This window comes from Mus musculus, chromosome 14 (assembly GCF_000001635.26).
Source record: "Mus musculus strain C57BL/6J chromosome 14, GRCm38.p6 C57BL/6J".
Classification (NCBI taxonomy): domain Eukaryota; kingdom Metazoa; phylum Chordata; class Mammalia; order Rodentia; family Muridae; genus Mus; species Mus musculus.
In genome coordinates this window covers 53208576-53225037 of record NC_000080.6, presented here as the reverse complement: position 1 = coordinate 53225037, position 16462 = coordinate 53208576, and the positions used below count along the sequence as shown (strand labels likewise).

The following is a 16462-nucleotide window of genomic DNA, read 5'->3' as shown; positions in this document are numbered from 1 at the left end:
CCAAAGTGAATTCTCTGCATAGCCTCCAGCCGTTGAGATCTACTGCCACCTTCTGGTTGCATCTCTAATCAGCAAGGGCTGGTGCTCTTATCCTATGAGGTACTCAGATATATAACACCCAATATGTCATATCAAATGGGATCTAGAACTTGGATATCAAGAATAGTATATTTATTCACTAGTCAGGTTCATTTTTATCTTTAAATATCACATACCATATTCATTATGTTTCATATGCAAGGTATATATGTGTTTTCATATATAAAGGTATATATGTTATATATTCTTATATAAGTTGTGTTTGTGTGTGTGTGTGATATATATAAAATTTCTTCTGTCTACAACTGAATTTACCAATCCCCTTCCATACTGCAGAATGTTCAGATCATTTATCAAACAACTCTCTTTTCTTTGGGACAAATATTTAGGGCTATGTTTGTTCTTGAGAGGTATGGAACCTAAGACCTTTCTTAGGTCTCTTATGGGCTTTCAGTTGCAAGGAAGCAATGTTGTTCCTATTTCAGTGAATTCTTATTGACAATGCAGATATGCTCTTTTTATACTTACATCTCACCTTTCAGAGAAGTCATCCTGGAATCGCAAATATACATAACTACTCTTAGGGAAGTTATGCGAAGTCATTTGATCTTGAGGATGGCTCCATTCATTTCATTCACTCTCACAGCATCCAGTGTTGGAAGGCTGAATTCCTGATAGAATAGCATTGTGGATTCCCTGTGAGATCTGCCAAACCTTGCAACAAATCCTTTCTCCTTCTTGTGGACCCTTCTCAGCACGTTCCCAAACCTTTCTAGTGGGTTTTGTTTTCTTTGTGTCAACTGTGAATATCTACAGACACTACCTGGGAACCCAGTGTCTACACTGGCTTGGGAAGTAAGAGGGTCATCCTCATTGTCCGTCCTGTCCTCAACATCAGTTTCCTTAGTACCATCCCCATCCCTTATGTAACAGACCACTTACTGGGCCTGTCCTCTCACTCCTCCTCATTTACTAGGAACTCAGCCAAACCTTGCTGCATTTCCTTTCATCTCTCACCCCCATTCCTCTATGTCAAAGGCCAATAGAGACATTCTACCTGGGAATCTTGTGGTCACAACCACCTGGGAAAAAAAGTATCTCATCTTCAATGGCCTTCATGGCCTACAATGCTATTTCTCTAGTTTCATTCCCCACCTCTGTATCAGACCACTTGTAGGGGCCAGAGCTTGCTTCCTCTCTGCTTTCATTATCCAGGGACTCCAGCAAACCTTGCAGAGAACTCAGCTCCCTTGTCCTGTGGACCTTCACAGTACCCGCTCTAGTACAAACCCCTCTCCATTATGTCACCCTCAAGTGCATAAGAAAACTCTTTCCGTGAGTGACCACATGAGCAGGGACTTAAGGAGATTATTCACACTATCCTATCTGTCCCCCATTACAATCTCTCCATTCTTATCCTTAACCTGGTAACAATGTGCTTACAGGTCCCCTTCCTCAACGTCATTCACTGGACACCAAAACTCTTGACTCAGACCCAGGGTCCCTTTCATGCTCACCTCTCCCCCCCAAAAAAAATTCTTTGCCTTACTGTAACCTGCTTGTAAGATCCTCTGCTCACAGCATGTCCCCAACTCCCTATGAATACTACCTTTACTTATGAACACAATCCCCTTGGGTTGTTATGGAAGCCTCTCTCAGACTTTTCTCTGAGCCCACGTCTATTCTTTTCTGCCACAAATTGACTCATAGAAGCACTCCCTACCAATGAACAACAATCATACTTTACTAATATCCAGAGAGTTCAACCAAAAATGAAGGAAGGAAACACTTACTGAACAAAGACAATAACAGATATCAACACATAGAAACATAATCATCCTATCCCAGACACCTGCACATAAACCTAATCATCAATAGGCAAGGACCTATTGTCTCTACAAGGACCCAGTAACCTTAGTAAAATAGACCACAAAAGTGCAATGTATTTGAACCTAAGGAGAATATGATTAAACCCTTTACTGAAGTCATGAAAACAGAAACAGTGAAATAAAATGAAGAAAACAGTTCAAGATGCAAAAGTAGACATAGAATCACTGAAGAAAACCCAAAAACTGAGATAAAACTGGAAATGAAAAATATAGGAAGTCAAACAAAGCCTCATAGGTAAACTACACCAACAGAGTACAAGTCATGGAAGAGAAAACCTCAGACATCATAGACAAGGAACACGAACCGGACATTGCAAAAAAAACATTTAATAGAAATCATCCTGGAAAAATATCCAGAAAATACAAAACACCATGAGAATATTTAATCTATGAAGGATATAAATAAAGGAAAACATGAAACTCAGACAAAATGCACAAAAAATGTCAACAAAATCATAGAAGAAAATGTCTCTAACCTAAAGCCAAAGGTACCTGTCAAAGTATAAGACGCATACAGAACACCAAATAGACTAGATGAGAAAATAAATTCTCTAATGACACATAATAATAGTAAAAAAAAAATCTGATCTTACAGAACAAGGAAGGAATATTTAAAAATGCAAGGGGAAACGTAACACACGAAGGCAGACATATTATACTAATAACCAACGACTCCATGGAGACTAGAAAAGCCAAAAGAACCTGCAACTCCATGGAAACTACAAAAGCCAAAGGAACCTGGAAGAGACTCTCCAAAGTTAGAGAGACCATGGGTCCAGCCAGCCCAACTACTAAACCTAGGAAAACTATCAATCACAATTGATGCAGAAACAAAGACATTCCACAGTAAAACAAAATTTAAGCAGTACCCATTTACAAACCCAGATCTACACAAGATAATAGAAGGAAATCTGAAGAATTTAACCACACCCAAGAAAACATAAAGAATAAATAATCTCAGGACAGCAAACCAACAGAGGAGCAGAAACACTCACAACACCAACAAAGTAATAGGGAGTTATGAACACTGCTTATTAATTATCTAAATTCCTCCAGTGAAATACACTGACAGATTAAATTCTAACACTGCATCCCAGCAAGCCAACAAGAGAACATGTATAAATTCATAGAAACTGAACAATTCACTACTAATCCTAACTTCAGATTATTCTACAAAACAGAGACAGATTTTCTAAATATCTTTATGAGAACACAATTCCCCTCATATCTAAGCCATACAAGACCTCAACAAAAAAGAAATTACAGACCAATATCCATAATGAACATACATGCAAAAATTCTAAACAAAATACTTGCAAACTGAATACAAGACACATCAAAAAATCATCACCCATGATGAAGTAGACTTCATCTCAGAGTACAAGTATAATTCAGCATATATAAATTAATAATTAAATCTAACACATAAACAGCCTGAAAGACAAAAAAAAAAAAAAACCCAAACAAACCACATGATCATCTCATTAGATTCAGAAAAGGTCTTTGGCATAATCCAACATGCATTAATAATAAATGTCCTGAAGAAGATAGAGGTAGAAGATATATATATATATATATATATATATATATATATATATATATATTTTATTGTGTTGAGATATATATATATATATATATATATATATATGTGTGTGTGTGTGTGTGTATATATATATATATATATATATATCTCAACACAATAAAAGATTAGTATATCACAATGCCACACCCAACATTAACCAAAATGGAAAGGTTTTTTAAAAAGCATTTCCACTAAAATCACAAACCAGATAAGGTTGTCCACTTTCTTCCTATTCAGTTTAATGCTTGAAGTCTTAGCTAGAGTAACAAGACAACTAAAGATCAAGAATATAAAAAATAGGAAAGGAATACATCAAAGAATTGTTATTTGAAGATGATATGATTTTATATGTTAAAAACTCCACTGGAGGGCATCATCCTGAGTGAGGTAACCCAATCACAAAAGAACTCACATGATATGTACTCACTGATAAGTGGATATTAGCCCAGAAACTTAGAATACCCAAGATACAAGATACAATTTGCTAAACACGTGAAACTCAAGAAGAACGAAGACCAAAGTGTAGATACTTCGTCCCTCCTTAGAATGGGGAGCAAAATACCCATGAAAGGAGTTACAGAGACAAAGTTTGGAGTTGAGACGAAAGGATGCACCATCTAGAGACTGCCACACCCAGGGACCCATCCCATAATCAGCCTCCGAAAGCTGACACCTTTGCATACACTAGCAAGATTTTGCTGAAAGAACCCAGATATAGCTGTCTCTTGTGAGGCTATGCCGGGACCTAACAAACACAGAATTTGATGCTCACAGTCAGCTATTGGATGAATCACAGGGCCCCCAATGGAGGAGCTAGAGGGGTCTGCAACCCTATAGGTGGAACAACAATATGAACTAACCAGTACCCCTCAGAGCTCGTGTTTCTATCTGCATATGTATCAGAAGATGGCCTAGTCAGCCATCATTGGAAAGAGAGGCTCATAGGTTTTGCAAACTTTATATGCCTCAGTACAGGGGAACGCCAGGGCCAAGAAGTGGGAGTGGGTGGGTAGAGGAGTGGGGGGGCTAAGGGGGGACTTTTGGGATAGCATTGGAAATGTAAATGAAGAAAGTACCTAATAAAAAAATTTGAAAAACAAAAAACTCCACTGGAAACTCCTTCAGCTGATAATACTTTCAACAAAGTTGCTGGACACAAATTTAGCATACAAAATTCAGTAGCCTTCCAATATAGTAATGGCAACACACTGAGAAAGAAATCAGGGAAACAGCAACTTTCACAATAGCATCAAAATAATAAAATGTGTTCGGAAGCCCTAGCCATATAAGTGAAAACCTTGTATAATAAAAATTTAAAACACAAAAGAAAGATATAAAGGAAGGTATCAGATGATGAAAGGCTTCCCATTCTTGTGAATTGGGAGGAGTGGCCAGTCTATCAAAGGAGTTGACAGATTCAGTGCAATCCCTGTCAAAATTCCAACAAAATTCTTTAGAGAAGTAGAAAAGAATTTTTCAGCTTCATATGGAAACACAAAAATCTCAGGATAGCTAAAACAGTCATGAACAAGAAAGGAACTCTGTAAGACAAAGGACATCATCAAAAGGACAAAACTGCAGCCTACAGAATGGGAAAAGGTCTTCACCAACTCCACATCTAGAGAGGGCTAATATGCAAACTATAAAAAGAACTCAAGAAACCAGACATCGACAAATCAAACAATCCAACTTTTAAAATGGGGTACAGATATAAGCAGAATTCTCAATACAGGTATCACAAATGGCTGAGAAACACTTAAAGAAATGTTCAATATTCTTAACAATCAGAGAAATGCAAATCAAAGTGTCTCTGAGACTTAATCTTATATCCATCAGAATGGCTAAGATCAAAAACACAATTGATAACTCATGCTGTCGAGGATATGGAGCAAGGGGAAGACTCCTCCATTACTGAAAGGAGTGGAAACTTACACAATCACTACGGAAATCAATATGGTTGTTTCTCAGAAAATTGAGAATTATTCTACCTCAAGATCCAGCTATATCACTCCTGAGCATATCAAAAGATGTTCCACCATACCACAAGGACTCTTGTTCAACTATTTCTTAGTGGCTTTATTCATAACAGTCAGAAACAAATTAGATGTTCCTCAATCAAAGGATGGTTAAATAAAATGTGGTGCATTTACACAATGGAGTATTACTCAGCTGTAAAAAACAATGGCATGCATCTATAAGATGGAACACAGGGCCCCCAATGGAGAATCTAAAGAAAGCACCCAAGGAGCTGAAGGGGTCTGCAACCCTATAGGTGGAACAACAATATGAACTAACCAGTAGGCCCAGAGCTCGTATCTCTAGCTACATGTGTAGCAGAAGATGGCCTAGTCGGCCATCATTGGGAAGAGAGGCCCCTTGGTCTTGCAAACTTTATATGCCCCAGTACAGGGGCATGCCAGGGCCAAGAAGTGGGTGGGTAGGGGAGCAGGGCGGGGGGAGGGTATAGGGAACTTTCGTGATAGCATTTGAAATGTATATAAAGAAAATATTTAATAAAATAAATAAATTAATTAAACAATGACATGAAATTTGCCAGCAAATGGATGGAACTAGATGGAAAAGATGATCCTGGGTAAAGCAATCCAGACCCAGAATGGCATGGTATGTACTCACTTATAAGTGGATATTAGCTGTCAAGGGCAATAATGCTACAAATCACAGACTCAGTAAACAAGGCTAATTAACAAGGAGGCCTTAAGAGGGGACCACAAGGATCTCCCTGGGAAGGGGAAACAGACTAGATTTCATGTGTGGACTGGGGACAGAAAGGGATGGGAATAGGAGGAATCAGATGGGGCTGTGAGGAGAGCAAGAACTGGGAAAGATGACTGGAATTGTGGGCATTTGAAGAGAGAGGTAGAAACCTTGTGTAGTGGAAACTCTCAGGAATCTACGAGGGTGACTCTAATAGGGGGATACAGTACCCAAATGGCCATTTTCTCTAACCAGGTAAGGTTTCCAGTGAAGGGATTGGAACACCACTCAAGCTACAAAACCTCCTCTCTACATTTTATCCTTTTCTCCTGCCTGCAAGATGTGCTGGCGTAAAGGTAGCTCATATATTGCAGAAGTGGTCAACCAATGACTGGTCCAAGTTGAGACCTGGGCCGTGGGAGGGTGCCCACACCTGGCACTACCTGGAGAGCCAGGAACCAGAAGCTGTATAGCCCAGAGACTGTCTGTTTGTGTGTGTGTGTGTGTGTGTGTGTGTGTGTGTGTGTGTGTGTGTGTGTGTGTGTGTATGTGTGTGTGTGTGTGTGTGTGTGTGTGTGCAAACAACCAGGAAAATAAATGAATGAATGATAAATAAAATAGGTAATGATTCTTAATAATACTGCTATAGTTGTAGACCAGAGTCCAGCATAATTGTCATTAGAGAGGCTTCAACCAACAGCCGATGGGAACAGATCCAGAGACCCATAGGAAAACGTTAGGCAGAGTGAAGGTAATTGCCCTGAAGAGAGAAAACAAGGACTGTACAAACCAATGGAGTGCTTAAAAATAGCCCACAGAATCAAATAACCAGGGCACTAGGAGCTCACAGAGACTGAACCAACACTCAGGGAACCTATATGGGTCTGACCTAAGTCCTCTGCGTGTGTGCTATGGTCATGTCGCTTAGTGTTCTTGTGGGACACCTTGCAGTGGGAAGAGGGAACAGGGTCTACCTCTGACTCTTTTGTCTGCATTTGGAACCCTTGCCCTCTTACTGGGATGCCTCCTCCAGACTTAAAATGAGGGATATGCCTAGTCTTACAGCAACTTGATATTTGGTTGATGCTCCTGGGAGGCCTGCCTTTTCTGAAGGGACATGCAGGATGAGTGGATCTAGGAGAGAAGGGAGGTAGGGGAGAGGGATTGGAATGAGAAGAGGGAGGGGAATCTGTGATTGAAATATAATATATGAGAGAACAATACACTTTAAAAGTGGGCAGATGTAAACAGAGAGTTCTTGAAAGATGAAACACAAATGGCTGAGAAACACTTAAAGAAATGTTCAACATCCTTAGTCAACAGGAAAATGTAAATTAAAACCACTATGAGATTTCATCTTATACCCCTGAGAATACCCAAAACCAGTAAAACAAATGACAGCTCGTGCTGCTGAGGTTGTAGCTTAAGGGCAAAATTCATCTATTGCTGGAGAGAGTACCAACTTTATAGCCATTATGAAAATATGTGTAGTGGTTCTTCAGGAAGAGACTTTGGAACACCCAGTCTTAAATGGAATTTTCCATTAAACTCCTCCTCTCAGGACTAAAGGGAATTCTGTAGAAGAGGAAGCAGAAAGATTGTAGGAGCTAGTGCAGATGGAAGGCACTAAGGGAATAATTCCCTTCAAAAACGAGTCTGGTTCACATAGGAACTAACAGAGATGGCAGCAGCATACACGGGAGTCCCGAGAGGTCCAATAAAGACAGGGTTCCATTGTTAATCATAGGAAGTGGACATAATGCCTCTTCCAAATCAAGAAACCATCTCCAATTAACAACTTCTCACGGAGAAAAAAAAAGTTTTTGCCAACAGTCTCACTTAAGACTCACTTACACAAACCACAGTGAAGGGCATGCCCAGTGGCAGATGGACAATTTTTCAAGATCATTGGTTGTTTTTTTTGTATCATAATGCCTTATCTGGGCATTGTTTATGGCATTTGCTTACATAGTTTATTTTTCAGTTTTGGTTTTTATGGATTTGCTGTGTGTGCATGTGCCTCACATGTGTATGTGCTTCACCTGTTTTGTTTTTCTATTTGCTAAGCTCAATTCTGGTTGTTTATTTGTTTGTTTGTTTTCTAAACAGAGAGAGAACTAAGGCATGGAATTGATTGTGTGGGGAAGTGGGGAAGATATGGAAGGAGATGAGGGAGGGGAAACACTGGTCAGAAGGTATTGCATGAAAAAAAATCCATTTCCAAGTTAAAGCCAAAAAGATCAGTAGTGTGCAGCCTGAGTCTTGCTTGCTCAAAGTGCCCTTCCTTACCCAGATTGGAGTTGTTGATCCTGGTGGTCAGACATATTAGACGTGTTCTTTCCAGATTCAGCATTCAGAGCTGAAAATGGTGGGTTTCCTATAGGGTGATTGTCCCTACAGGAATGAAGTGGAGACAATGCTAATGAGGAAATCAGTAGCAATGGTATTTCACACATAATTTCTGTTTTGTAATGGAATTGGATAAGGGACTTCTATGAATTTTTGTGGCTTTGAAATTCTTTTATGCTACTGAATATGGAAAATATCCACAGAGAGCAGTGTCAGGCATAGAGTATGATGGGACTGGGAGAACGTGTCTCAAAATATGAAAACCTAGACCATTCACCTTCCTAAACATCTAACAAACCTGCTATTTCACTAACATGACTGAGGGCCCCTGAAAAATTAGACAGTGTCTTAGACAGGGTTTCTATTCCTGCACAAACATCATGAACAAGAAGCAAGTTGGGGAGGAAAGGATTTATTCAGCTTACATTTCCACATTGCTGTTCATCACTGAAAGAAGTCAGGACTGGAACTCAAGCAGGTCAGGGAGCATGAACTGATGCAGAGGCCATGGAGGGATGTTCTTTACTGGCTTGCTTCTCCTGGCTTGCTCAGCCTGCTCTCTTATAGAACCCAAGACTACCAACCCAGAGATGGTCCCACCCACAAGGGGCTTTTCCCCCTTGATCACTAATTGAGGAAATGCCTTACAGTTGGAGCTCATGGAGGCATTTCCTCAACTGAAGCTCCTTTCTCTGTGATAACTCCAGCTGTGTCAAGTTGACACAAAACTAGCCAGTACAATTGACCCCTTGTCAACTTGACACACAAACACATATCTAGTAAGCCTCAACCCTTACAGTCTTATTCATCCCCAAGATCTAAATAACTTTAAACATCCCACAGTCTTTACATATTCTTAAATTTTCAATCTCTTTAAAATATCCATCTCTTTTAAAATCCAAAGTCTTTTTACAGTTAAAAGTCTCTTAACTGTGGGATCCACTAAATAGTTTCTTCCTTCAAGAGGGAAAATATCAGGGCATGGTCACAATCAAAAGCAAAAATCAATCTCCAACCGTTCAATGTCTGGGATCCAACTCACAATCTTCTGGGTTCCTCCAAGGGCATGGGTCACTTCTCCAGCCAGGCCCTTTGTAGTACACACGTCGTCCTCTAGGCTCCAGATGCCTATACTCCACTGCTGCTGCTCTTGGTGGTCATCTCATGGTACTGGCATCTCCAAAACACAGCAAGACCCCTCCAGTCCTGGGCCATCAATTGCAACTGAGGCTGCACCTTCACCAATGGCCTCCCATGGCCTCTCACAGTGCTGAGCCTCAGCTGCTCTGAGTGACCCCTTCATGCCTTCAAAACCAGTACCACTTGGGTGACCTTTACACATTACCAAGTCCCGCTGCTGCAGGAGTACAACCTTGGCTATCTCTGGAACACAGCCTCTTTGTGCTTTCAGAAAACACTTCTCAGAAGATGTCACCTCAACGATGCTGGTCTCTTCTTAATCACTGCTAATTTCTTAGCTCCAGCTAACCAGCTATAGTCCAGTAATGTAAAAGTTTCATTTTAGTAGTTCTGGTATCTTGTTAATCACAGCTGATTCTTCAGCCCCAGCTAACCAGAACCACAGAATCTTCACAACCAAAGTAACAATGGCCCTGAAAAGAGTCTTTAATTTTCCCTCTGAAAGTTCACAAGCCAGGCCTCCATCTTCTTCACTGTTCTCAACATTGTCTTCCAAGCTCCTACACAACATCTCACAGAGCTCTTAACAACAAATGGATCTTCTAGCCCAAAGTTCCAAAGTCCTTCCACAGTCCTCCCCAAAACATGGTCAGGTTGTCACAGGAATACCACGCTCTGCTGGTACCAATTTGTCTTAGTCAGGGTTTCTATTCCTGCACAAACATCATGAACAAGAAGCAAGCTGGGGAGGAAAGGGTTTATTCAGCGTACATTTCCACATTGCTGTTCATCACTGAAAGAAGTCAGGACTGGAACTCAAGCAGGTCAGGAAGCATGAACTGATGCAGAGGCCATGGAGGGATGTTCTTTACTGGCTTGCTTCTCCTGGTTTGCTCAGCCTGCTCTCTTATAGAACCCAAGACTACCAGCCCAGAGATGGTCCCTACCACAAGGGACTTTCCCCCCTTGATCACTAATTGAGGAAATGCCTTACAGTTGGAGCTCATGGAGGCATTTCCTCAACTGAAGCTCCTTTCTCTGTGATAACTCCAGCTGTGTCAAGTTGACACAAAACTAGCCAGTACAGATAGGATCCTATCCAGATTTCTTTTTTTTTTTATGAATGAGGCAATTTATTAACCCAGCATCCTTTGTTCTAATGCTTCTTGTTGGCAGCTGCCACCTGTCTAGCGATCCTGTCCAGATCTCTCTGTCCCTGAGGTGTTAGCTTGCGGCCCCCATCTTGGTCCTTTTCTACCATTTTCAGCCCCTCCAGGGCTTGGAGGACCCGGCGGGCCACACTCTTAGAGCCTCTGCTGAAATGGCTGGGTCTGACACCGTTTCTCTGCCGTCCTCCATAGATCTTGGTCATGGAACCAACCCCAGCACCACCTCGGAGGTACAGGTGCGGTGCTGTGGAAGCAGCTCGTGTGTAGAACCAGTTCTCATCATATGGGGCAAGCTCTTTATGTTTGGCCAGCTTGACTGTGTCCACCCATTCGGGGACTTTCAGCTTCCTGGACTTTTTGAGGAAGGCTGCCAGAGCTCTGACGAACTCCTGCTGGTTAACGTCTTTTACAGTAACTCCAGGCATCGTGCGGCTTCCGCGCTGCCAGCCAGAGGAAAGGGCCTATCCAGATTTCTAAACCTCCCACAACATAAAGGGATTGATAGTGGATCATGAGGAGATTATATTTATAGTCAAATAAAATATAATTTGCCAAAAAAATGTGATCATATGTGGTGTGATGTGGTTGTGTACTCTGTATCCTAGGCAGAGAGAGTCAGAATGCTCCTTTATGATGGGGTTTTTAAGAAATAAATATAACACACCTTTCTTGTAAAAAATATATTTACCCTGCAACTTAGGATACTGAGAATGGAAGATGGTTTATAATATATGAAGCAAAAGTCACACTAACAGTCTCATCTTGAAGGGTTTCTGGAGTTCAGTACCTGCTTCACAGGGGTAATTATGAGGGTCAAATTATCAACTGAGGTAGTGATAAACTTTTGACACCAGATATAAAACAGAAAATTGTTTCTCTCTCCAGATGCAAAAAACAAAGCCTAGATTATTTTTGAAACACAACAGAGTTTATATTTAGGAATATCAGCCTATACACTGAATAGTCAGCATTGTAATTTATATAAAAATATCAACTCAGGAAGATGTGTCACCTACAAGCCACCATTTGTTGCCTTGTTCAGCCAGAGTTGGTGGGACATGCATGCATGATGAAGGCTCTAGGAAGAGAGAGATTGAGCCAGGGATGAACCTAGAGTGGTAATTGCTGTCAATATGTGACTGCCACCATTTGCAAGGTTTGGTTTAAGAGGTGAAAGACAGTGAGAGGATTTATGATGCTACCTAATATAGACTGGAAACAATCAGATTTGATCCAGGTGAACTGCCACTTCAAGAAGAGTTGGCAGATAATTTATTGATCACTTCAACAAAGGTAAAAATAAATAAACTAAAGATGAAGATGAGGCAAACATGGTATATCTATTCAGAATTACTCAATCATTAATAAAGGTGACAGGTCAAGAAGGAAGGACCATCCAGAAACTGTCCCACCCACGAATCCATCCCATAAACAACCACCAAATCCAGACACTATTGAATATGCCAACAAGATTTTGCTGACAGGACCCTGATATAGCTGTGAGGCTCTGCCTGACAGCTATATCAGGGTCCTGACAAATACAGAAGTGGATGCTCACAGTCATCTATTGGACGGAACACGGGGCTCCCAATGGAGAAGCTAGAGAAAGTTCTCAAGGAACAGAAGAGTTCTGCTACCCTAGAGGTGGAACAACAATATGAACTAACCAGGACCCCCAGAGATCATGTCTCTAGCTGCATATGTAGCAGAGAATACCCTAGTCAGCCATCACTGGGAGGAGAGGCCCTTGGTCTTGCAAAGATTATATGCCCTATTATAGGTAGTGCCAGGGCCAGGAAGCAGGATTGGGTGGGTTGGGGAGCAATGGATAGAAATTACATGAAAGAATGACAGGTGTTTTCCAGTTCCTTACAGAGACAGGACAAGCTGGGTTTTTTCAACTGCAAAATGAAATCAGCCAACACTTAGGAAAAAGCAACTCTTTGGTTCACATTTAATTATGATATAGTGACTTAGTCCCCTGTTGTGTGATATTTAGGGAGTTTTGAGTTTTCTTTTGAAAACAGTGTTTTAATGAGAGTTTAGTATAACTATTATGTTGCAAATGTATAAATATGCCAGAAGAATCAATTGCTGTAAGTACTATTGTGATACAAATTGCAAATATATCTCTCTAGTTAGTCATTTATCTTTGGCTCTTGTAATTTTTATGTGAAATATTTGTTTCATATTGCATAATTAAATGTACTCTATTTTTAACTAAAAAAAAAACATTGTAGTAATGTCTTCATTAAATAAGATTAGTTTACCCTGCTTTTCTACCACTGAATTTCTTAGATCATCAATATTAATTCTTTTATCAACTTCATATTTAACAGATTAGGTGGAAGTTTGGTCAGGTGCTCTCTAAACAAAGGATAGAAACAGTTGCTCTCAGTTTCTGATTGTGAGAAATGGCCCAAATGATTCTGGAGTATATAAGAGGGTTTTTTATTTTGTGACACTAGCACAAGCATTTGATAAAGTGAAGTGTGTGTTTTAGTGTTGTGGGCCGAGGATGACTCTGAGCGTTTAACACACTAGCAGTCAGTGTCATGCAAACCTGAATGTAAGTGTGAACTTCTGCACCGAGCTTATGTTTCCTCACATCTTCTCTGTAACTGGTGGCGATCTGATAAGGCCACAGCTGTGCAAAGCCTCCTGCAGAGTCTGCCTGTGCCAGGGGTTATAGCTGCACACTCAGCTGCAGTTTGGGGCCAGGCTCCAGCCTTGCTGGGAGCACTGTGCCTCAGCAGCACAGAAGTAAGTGCCTGAGTCCTCCAGCTGGGCATCCCTAATGTGCAGGGTGCTGTAGCTCTCCTTAGAATCAAATGCTGACTTTAACCTCCCATTCTCCTTTGTTCCTGGCACCAGGTAAAAAAGATTCATGAGGCTGCCCCTGGGATTCTGTAGGAACCACTGCACAGTTGTCGCAGCGATAGAAAAATTGCATCTCAGAGCAGAATTGGTTCCCTCTTGGAGACTCAGCGCTGAGGGACTTTGCTTCACCTTATCTCCGCTCACCCCTGCTTGAAAACAGAAAAGCAAACCAAAATCAAAGAGAGATTTTCACTCACACCATCAACTACCCCAGGAGACACCCATGAGGAAGAGTGCACAGGAGATTTTCATCAACATCTCCCCCTCCACCACCAACATTTCTGGAGAATCTCTAATAGGAACTTAGCACAACTCACAGCAAATCTGCACCCACAGAATCCCCAGCACAGCTCCCAGGTTCCTCTCCATGACCCCTGTCCAATCGCTGGTTGTCTTCTCTCCAGCCCTGAAGGGTGTCTTGTGCCCAGACACACTTGTGCTTACAGACTACAGGTTCTGTCTGAATCACCAAGTTTCCTCATTCAGCTGAACTCGAAACTCCACCCACCTCTGCGTCATGACTCTGCACTGTAATTGCTCCAGGGCTGTGGAGGACATTGATGTAGAGCCCAGGACACTGTGTTTCTAATGTAACATGTAATATACAGAGTTTGGAGGAAGTGGGTGAGGAAGGGGAATACATTAATGAAGAATGCCAGTGTGAAAACTAATGGCTCCAGTGGGTAAAGCAGAGCCTTGCAGAATCCTAGCAAGACTGACCCTTTTTGTCCTAAGTTTTTTTCATACACTATATTCTGACCTTTGTCTCCCGTTCTCCATCACGTCCAACATCTTTCCTATATCCTCACCCACTCAAGTTCAGCCCTTTCTTTTTCTCTCTTTAGAAAACAAACAGGTGAACAGACCCCAAAACAGAAATAAATGAAAATTAACAAGGAAGAAACACACACACAAGACAAATAACTATAAAATACAGACAAAGGGCCAGTAAGACAAAACATGTTCAAACTAAGCAATATGACATTCTGTGTGGCCATCTTCTGCTGTGTGCTCAATATATAAGACATATATTTAAAAAAAGTACTGGCAGGACTCTTAAATTACACTATTCGACAAATCAGCATACGATCTACTACACAGAATAAAAAGAATTTCTTGCAATTAAGATGACCATATACACAGTTTTGATAGTTATGGGAAAAATAAGACATGCCCTATTTCAATCCTGATTCCTCTTCTATCTCGTGGCTTCTGGTCTGATGTTTTGCCTCAGGAAAACACAGCTGATCCAGATCAGGCTGAGGATGCCTGCTCAGGTGCACTGAGGTCCTCTCCCTTCTAGTTTTTCATACCTCATTTTTCCAGTTTTCTTTTCAAAAAAGAAGTTATTCCTTTTCTTTCTAGTTTAGAATATGTATGTATATATACACATATAGATTGTATGTGATATAAAAGGTATTGAAATAATGTCTAATACTTTGATTTTTTTGGAATTCTAGATGAAAAGCTAAAAAATGCAAATAGCAGTGAAAATGGTTTCTCTTGTGTGTCCATCCTCAGGGCGATTCTGTTTTGTTTACATCTCTTCAGAGAATTGCTCTTTAAAGAGATGTATAGGCACATGAGATCCAGTGAACAGGCTCTGGATAGCTGTGGGTTTATATAAAATGACCAAGAGCTTAAGATCTGTCTGTCTAACTCTGCACCATTACCACTCTTCCTTGCTCTGTGAATGGATTGCCTTATGTCCTTATGTCTCAGCTCAGCTCTTCACAACTCAGGGCATCTTAAGAAACTAGTTTCTAGGAATCCTGCAGTGCCCCCTAGTGAGCCCACACAACCAACAAAAGTGACTTCAGGCCATCTCCACAAGCCTCATTAAACCAACCCTTCACTTCCTGGTAAAGAAAATGCAGAAGTCAGAACACAAGAGTGTCTAGATGGAGTTCTCAATAGAAGGAATAGAAATGGCTTCAAAAATCTCAAAATTGTTCATCAACCTTAGCAATTAGGAAACTGCAATTTAAATGTAATTTGTGATTTCATCTCACACCAGTTAGAATATGTAAAATACAACAACTGACAACAAATGCTGACATGGGTGATGAGGGAAACTGTTCACTGGGGGGGGGGCATGAAAATTGGTGGAGCTGCTCTGGAAATTAGTGTAGAAAATCTTCAAAAAACTAAAGACAGATGTACCATATGATCCAGCTATTCGACTTCAGTGTATGTCCAAAGAACTCTACGTCCTGCTCCACAGATACTTGCCTGTGATCATCACTGTTCCACTCACAGTAACTAAGAAATGGAGACAACCTAATGTCTTTCTACTGGAAAATGCCTAACAGAAGTGTGGCACTTATAGTTCTGGAGAATTTTTCAGTGTAAAGGAAAATGGCAACATAAACTTTGCAGATAGATAGATGCAACTAGAAATTATTTTGAATGAGTTGACTGAGACTCAGAAAAACAAAGGCCACATGTTCCACCGCTGAACTAACTCCAGTGGAAATTGTCAAGACTCCTAGCTCCACATTTTCAGGTGGAAAGATATAACCTGGTGTAACCACAGAGGCCAGAAAGGTACAGCATGCGACTGGGGAGAAGTAAGTACCAGAGTAAGTAAGGGCAAGATAAGCATAAGTTAGTAGGAAAAATAGGGAAAAAGGACAGGGGTTAGTTGTGACGGGACAGGAGGTCAACAGAAAAAATGTGATCCATGTACACAATCGAGT

General features: G+C 40.8%; 1 pseudogene, 1 gene segment (V, D, J or C) and 1 further gene; all 3 read right to left on the bottom strand.

The window, feature by feature from the left end:
* Tcra (T cell receptor alpha chain) overlaps positions 1 to 16462 on the bottom strand; it is a 1796232-nt gene that overhangs the window by 999161 nt on the left and 780609 nt on the right.
* Rps19-ps1 (ribosomal protein S19, pseudogene 1) lies at positions 10836 to 11309 on the bottom strand (annotated as a pseudogene).
* On the bottom strand, positions 13631 to 14132 carry Trav4n-3 (T cell receptor alpha variable 4N-3). The segment is given in 2 exon segments: positions 13631 to 13909; positions 14081 to 14132. Coding segments are annotated over 2 exon segments (331 nt in total).